Here is a 7,607-nt window from a genome sequence, read left to right as displayed (position 1 = left end):
CAACTGCTAATAGCTCCTCATTTTGACCATCAGATTTGTTCGACTCATTATACCGCATTGTAGTTATTTCATTCAATACTGGTTCTTTCTTCATAACCACAACATCCACTTTATTAGTCACGTGTTCGACCTCTACATGTACTTGCCGTTTGTTGACACAAATTTTATTAATATCTTCTTCTGCTATGTCAAATTCTGGGACTATTGCATATGGCCATTCTTTTCTTGTTTCGATGCCAGTCAAATTCTGTTCGATACCCAAATGTGGAAGCAAGTATGACATTTCATCTCCGTATTTATATTTTGCATCTTTAAGGAAGTTTCGTAGTAAGCTATGCCAACGCGCTCTTAAAGATTTCTCTGGAAGAAAAATATATTCATTGTAGTCATATACAGTATATCAAGAACGAGTTTACACATTGAACTACAACTCACTTTATTAACTTATTGTCGCAGAAACACGGCAGTTTCCTTAAATATAAAGATTTTTGATAATAACTTTTTAATAATTATTATTATAAAAAAAATTTCAGTAGTTTGTTGTAAAATAAACGAATTCTACCACAAAAACAAATCGCACATCATTTTTTGACTGTCCAGTAACTGTTCACACAAATAATATAAAGTTCTTTAATATAAACTTTATTCACTGGAAACATTGTTATATAAGTTTTAAGTATTGAATATAGTCCTTTGTAGTATCTTTGATATATATTACAGATTACATAAAAAATCTTTATATTTAAACAAATAGCAGTATATTTGGATTCTAAGTTCAAAAAGTGAATTTTATTTCAATATGTAAACTCATTCTTGACACGCTCTATTTATTAATCAAAAATTTGCTTATATTTACCTGACATATCAAATTGTTTTGCGAGTTCCTTCCAAGCTTCCATTTTTTGTTGAAACGAACCCGTTTTCTCAAACAATACAGGGAATTCCTGTATAGCTCTTATTAATGCTATATTAATATCCATTGAACGGCTTTTACTCTTCACAACCACGCTGCCTAAACTTGTCAGTGCTTGTTATTAAATGATGCGCATTATACTCGTATGTGTTATTTATCCGTTCAGAATAGTCCTCCATAGCCAAAGAACAATTCACTAAAGAGGAAACTATGATATGTACTGGACAAAACTATTTTAAAAATAGTTTGTTGATGACCTATTATATATAAGAAAAAGAACGGACTACTATTTTACCTTTACTAAAGCAATATTCAGATGTGATAATCCACTTTACGTTGGCTCAACTAGCAAATTTTATATTGAGTTGTCATTGCCGGTATCAATTGTCCGCGTACGACACACCTCAGAACTAATATTTTCACTAGTTTATAAAAAGTAAAATGGCACCCGTACCACACACCGCGAAACTAGTCTTTTCACTAGTTCATAAGAGGTAGAATGGTGTAAATTGATTTGAAAAGTAATAAATAACAAGTGAAATTTATATATTATATATATATATTTATTTTAATATATATAAATATATATATACATATACACATATATGTATATTAAATACTTTTATTGCTGTAGTTTAATCAAATCTTCTAGAGTTTTGATTTTATCCTAGACTTTTGGTTTAATGACTTATGTATGTTTTAACGATTTATGGATACCGTTATGTTATTAATTGTAGTAATTCTAGATATTATTACACATTATTTTACATATTTTTGTATTACATTTTTAAAATTATTTACAATAAAGTGTCAATAAAAGCGGTGTTAATCGAAAGTAAGACCAATATATTTAAAATCGATAACTGTTAACATTACTTGATCTTCTTCATTCATAGGTGTACAGTCCACTAAGCATATTTTAATATTGTATGTTTTTACATATTCACCAAGTCAACGCGCTATTATTAATATCTTAAAGGGGCATAATATTAAAAACAAGAGAACGAATCATATTGCTCTCAATTTGTTTATGCACAACAAACATAAGCAGTGGATGTTTATTTCAACTGGTGAATCTTTGCATTGCCAGGAGTCAGAATATGCACTCTAGTTCCAAAATAAATAACTCTAATATCTGATTGAATTTCTTTGTTTCTCATTTGCATTTTAGTTTACTATTGTTCAAAGATAATAGAATACTCTATTAAATTTTCTACAAAAAAGCATTGAGAAATTTATATATTCTAAGTGGTGAGGTTTACTCATCCCCACAGACCACTCATTTCACTAGTACCTTTGGACTAGTTCGTGTACTAGTACCTAGCGACATATACATTTCGTATTGTTGTCAGCAACACACTAATACACATGAAACTATAAAAAGAAAAAATGCGATGTAAAAACTGATCATATATTTATTTGCTCTGTAGATACACCATTTACTGCGGATAACTTGATCCCGAAAAATAAAGTACTGTATGTTTAACTGGACGCCTACATATTTTAGGCTTTGTTGAGATATTCAATTACAAATACGCGTCATTATCGAATTGTGTCTACAAACAAAATTGTATATACCTATATTAGTAAAAAAATAACTGTAAGTGCAAAAATTTGCCAAAATTCAAGCCAGTGTAGACAAAAAGTAATCTAACATATTCATACAATATGGTTATCTATGTACATATATTTACATATACATATATGAACATGCATTAAATATACCACATGGTTTAAAAAGTCGAAACCAACCATACCGTCTGAATGTGTTAGTTTGAATATATATGTACATATATAAAAATATATATAAACATTGTTAATAGAATTTATGTTTTGTATATAAGCCTGATTTCATTTAATAGGAGCACAATTCAATATAGTTCTCCTCTTTTTACAACTATATATCTTTTAACTCAAGAAATGATAAAATTCGTACATATTTATTAATAAATTAGCAGACATACATTGCAAATCGGAATACCTTTCTCTTTTTACCAAGAATGTAATTGATTTATTAATATTTTTAAAATCTTCTTTACTGTATCTTCATAATATCTGTTTGTCTCTTGAACTTTCCGATGCATTGGACAACATCATTGATAAAAATGAGTCGGAAGCCTGGGAAAGATCATTTAGTTGTTGCAGCATATCGACCAATAAGTCTATTGCCGCAAATCTCAAAAGTTTTCGAAATACTTCTAATAAAAAAATCCTGATATCCTCACCGATAGAAAACTTAATTCCGGGCCATCAATGTGGTTTTCGCAAAGTGCTTGGAACAATTGAGCAGGCCTTTAGAATCGCTATCGAAATACACCTAACTTTACATTCAAATCAATATTGTACGACAGTTTTTCTTGATGCAGCGCAGGCATTTGATAAGGTTTGGTTAAAGTTCTAAAATCCTATGTGACTCACCGAAAATTTAGGGTTAGACACAAATTTTTTACTTCGCAAGAGTACGATATTGACGCTGAAGTTCCAACTGACATTCCACAATACTCAAACAATTTGCTGACGATTTTCACTGACAACATTGCTATAGTCAGTAACGACCGTGACTGCACTATAACATCACAAAATTTATCCAGGCATTTTGGTTTGATTGAAGAGTGACTTGCTAAATGGAAAATCAAGGTAAATGAAACTAAATGCGTTCAAGTGACTTTTACTCTAAAGAGAGAAACATGCACTGCAGTTAAAATCAATAATGTGGTCATAGCTTAATCACATTCTTTGAAATATCTGGGAATTCGTCTAGATAGAAGGCTCAGGTGAACAAGTCATATGGATGCCAAAAGATGCCAATTAAATCTTATATATAAGGAATTTTACTGGCTTCTAATTCGAAACTCTAAACTCAGTCTCGATAACAAATTGTTAATTTACAAATTAATATTAAAGTCAATTTGAACCTTTTCTATGGAACTGTGGTGTTCACCGTGTAACACAAATATAGAAAAAATCTGAAGAGTACAAAATAAAATTCTCCAAAACGCTAAATGAGCTCCATGGTATATCAAAAACAAAAACATACACAAAGACCTAAATCTACCAAGTGTAGAAGAAGTTATTCGCCATTATACACCTGAATTTCGAAAGAGACACAAGTTGTATCCAAATTTTCATGTTCGACACTAATCTCCTGCAACTGCACTAAATCACCTTAACAGAAAATCATTCATAAATATGAAGACCCTACCTCAAAAGCATACATGTTATTTATTTAAGATTTACAAAATTATTGTCAATTTCTATTTAGAAAGATTTAATAAATAAACCAATGTAAATAAATTTTTTTTTACTTTAAAAAGGTGACCAAATAATAAACACATTCAAAATACTAGTAGATATGTTTATTCAACAGTTTTTGAATAACACGAAAAATTTTAAAATAATGAAAACCAGATCAATTTTGTGTTAATTTATTTATTTGTATAAAGACAAAGCTATTTTACAAAAGAAGGTAACACTATTTAAGGAAACAAAATACGTAAAATATCATTTTTGATCTGTGTCTTTTTTGCATCATCCATATTGGTTATTTCTGAAGCTATCAATTTAAGAAAGTCTTCATCATCGATTGAATATTTAATCGACTCTTTAAATTCTTTAACTTCAACTGCTAATAGCTCCTCATTTTGACCATCAGATTTGTTCGACTCATTATACCGCATTGCAGTTATTTCATGCAATACTGGTTCTTTCTCCGTAACTGCAACATCCACTTCATTAGTCACTTGTTCGACCTCTACATGTACTTGCTGTTTGTTAACACAAATTTTATTAATATCTTCTTCGATACCAGCCAAATTCTGGTCGATACCCAAATGTGGAAGCAAGTATGACATTTCATCTTTGTATTTGAATTTTTCATCTTCAAAGAAGCTTCGTAGTAAGCTATACCAATGGGCTTTTAAAGATTTCTCTGGAAGAAAAATATATTCATTGTAGTCATATACAGTATATCAAGAACGAGTTTACACATTGAACTACAACTCACTTTATTAACTTATTGTCGCAGAAACACGGCAGTTTCCTTAAATATAAAGATTTTTGATAATAACTTTTTAATAATTATTATATTGAGAATACAAATATAAAAAAAATTTCAGTAGTTTGTTGTAAAATAAACGAATTCTACCACAAAAACAAATCCCACATCATTTTTTGACTGTCCAGTAACTGTTCACACAAATAATATAAAGTTCTTTAATATAAACTTTATTCACTGGAAACATTGTTATATAAGTTTTAAGTATTGAATATAGTCCTTTGTAGTATCTTTGATATATATTACAGATTACATAAAAAATCTTTATATTTAAACAAATAGCAGTATATTTGGATTCTAAGTTCAAAAAGTGAATTTTATTTCAATATGTAAACTCATTCTTGACACGCTCTATTTATTAATCAAAAATTTGCTTATATTTACCTGACATATCAAATTGTTTTGCGAGTTCCTTCCAAGCTTCCATTTTTTGTTGAAACGAACCCGTTTTCTCAAACAATACAGGGAATTCCTGTATAGCTCTTATTAATGCTATATTAATATCCATTGAACGGCTTTTACTCTTCACAACCACGCTGCCTAAACTTGTCAGTGCTTGTTATTAAATGATGCGCATTATACTCGTATGTGTTATTTATCCGTTCAGAATAGTCCTCCATAGCCAAAGAACAATTCACTAAAGAGGAAACTATGATATGTACTGGACAAAACTATTTTAAAAATAGTTTGTTGATGACCTATTATATATAAGAAAAAGAACGGACTACTATTTTACCTTTACTAAAGCAATATTCAGATGTGATAATCCACTTTACGTTGGCTCAACTAGCAAATTTTATATTGAGTTGTCATTGCCGGTATCAATTGTCCGCGTACGACACACCTCAGAACTAATATTTTCACTAGTTTATAAAAAGTAAAATGGCACCCGTACCACACACCGCGAAACTAGTCTTTTCACTAGTTCATAAGAGGTAGAATGGTGTAAATTGATTTGAAAAGTAATAAATAACACGTGAAATTTATATATTATATATATATATTTATTTTAATATATATAAATATATATATACATATACACATATACATATGTATATTAAATACTTTTATTGCTGTAGTTTAATCAAATCTTCTAGAGTTTTGATTTTATCCTAGACTTTTGGTTTAATGACTTATGTATGTTTTAACGATTTATGGATACCGTTATGTTATTAATTGTAGTAATTCTAGATATTATTACACATTATTTTACATATTTTTGTATTACATTTTTAAAATTATTTACAATAAACAAGTGTCAATAAAAGCGGTGTTAATCGAAAGTAAGACCAATATATTTAAAATCGATAACTGTTAACATTACTTGATCTTCTTCATTCATAGGTGTACAGTCCACTAAGCATATTTTAATATTGTATGTTTTTACATATTCACCAAGTCAACGCGCTATTATTAATATCTTAAAGGGGCATAATATTAAAAACAAGAGAACGAATCATATTGCTCTCAATTTGTTTATGCACAACAAACATAAGCAGTGGATGTTTGTTTCAACTGGTGAATCGTTGCATTGCCAGGAGTCAGAATATGCACTCTAGTTCCAAAATAAATAACTCTAATATCTGATTGAATTTCTTTGTTTCTCATTTGCATTTTAGTTTACTATTGTTCAAAGATAATAGAATACTCTATTAAATTTTCTACAAAAAAGCATTGAGAAAATTATATATTCTAAGTGGTGAGGTTTACTCATCCCCACAGACCACTCATTTCACTAGTACCTTTGGACTAGTTCGTGTACTAGTGCCTAGCGACATATACATTTCGTATTGTTGTCAGCAACACACTAATACACATGAAACTATAAAAAGAAAAGATGCGATGTAAAAACTGATCATATATTTATTTGCTCTGTAGATACACCATTTACTGCGGATAACTTGATCCCGAAAAATAAAGTACTGTATGTTTAACTGGACGCCTACATATTTTAGGCTTTGTTGAGATATTCAATTACAAATACGCGTCATTTTCGAATTGTGTCTACAAACAAAATTGTATATACCTATATTAGTAAAAAAATAACTGTAAGTGCAAAAATTTGCCAAAATTCAAGCCAGTGTAGACAAAAAGTAATCTAACATATTCATACAATATGGTTATCTATGTACATATATTTACATATACATATATGAACATGCATTAAATATACCACATGGTTTAAAAAGTCGAAACCAACCATACCGTCTGAATGTGTTAGTTTGAATATATATGTACATATATAAAAATATATATAAACAATGTTAATAGAATTTATGTTTTGTATATAAGCCTGATTTCATTTAATAGGAGCACAATTCAATATAGTTCTCCTCTTTTTACAACTATATATCTTTTAACTCAAGAAATGATAAAATACGTACATATTTATTAATAAATTAGCAGACATACATTGCAAATCGGAATACCTTTCTCTTTTTACCAAGAATGTAATTGATTTATTAATATTTTTAAAATCTTCTTTACTGTATCTTCATAATATCTGTTTGTCTCTTGAACTTTCCGATGCATTGGACAACATCATTGATAAAAATGAGTCGGAAGCCTGGGAAAGATCATTTAGTTGTTGCAGTATATCGACCAATAAGTCTATTGCCGCAAATCTCAAAAGTTTTCGAA

General features: G+C 29.2%; 2 protein-coding genes across 2 annotated transcripts in view; both read right to left on the bottom strand.

The window, feature by feature from the left end:
- Positions 1-1,118, bottom strand: part of LOC119677077 (gustatory receptor for bitter taste 93a-like) — a 10,672-nt gene extending 9,554 nt beyond the window's left edge. Inside the window, exons 1-2 of the mRNA XM_038088345.1 lie at positions 857-1,118; positions 54-360 (exon numbers count right to left, since the gene is read on the bottom strand). Coding sequence (XP_037944273.1) covers positions 54-360; positions 857-980 — 431 coding nt within the window. The 5' untranslated portion in view covers positions 981-1,118. The remainder of the gene's footprint in view (positions 1-53; positions 361-856) is intronic.
- A 3,266-nt stretch (positions 1,119-4,384) lies between these two features.
- Positions 4,385-5,613, bottom strand: LOC119685073. Its single transcript, XM_038099262.1, has 2 exons — positions 5,352-5,613; positions 4,385-4,841 (listed from the first exon to the last, which is right to left on the bottom strand). The coding sequence occupies exons 1-2, from the start codon at positions 5,473-5,475 to the stop codon at positions 4,390-4,392; spliced, it is 576 nt and encodes a 191-aa protein (XP_037955190.1). The 5' UTR covers positions 5,476-5,613; the 3' UTR covers positions 4,385-4,389.
- Positions 5,614-7,607: the final 1,994 nt, after the last annotated feature.

This window comes from Teleopsis dalmanni, chromosome 2 (genome assembly GCF_002237135.1).
Source record: "Teleopsis dalmanni isolate 2A chromosome 2, ASM223713v2, whole genome shotgun sequence".
Lineage (NCBI taxonomy): Eukaryota > Metazoa > Arthropoda > Insecta > Diptera > Diopsidae > Teleopsis > Teleopsis dalmanni.
Note: the sequence above shows the minus strand (reverse complement) of the source record. Positions and strands in the feature narration are given on the sequence as shown.

What these genes read in the sequence shown, in the direction of transcription:
- LOC119685073 (XM_038099262.1), bottom strand. Translation starts at nt 5,475, where the DNA reads ATGGATATTAATATAGCATTAATAAGAGCTATACAGGAATTCCCTGTA. An exon ending in AAAACAATTTGATATGTCAG is followed by an intron (nt 4,842 to 5,351) that starts GTAAATATAAGC and finishes TTTTTCTTCCAG; the next exon opens with AGAAATCTTTAAAAGCCCAT.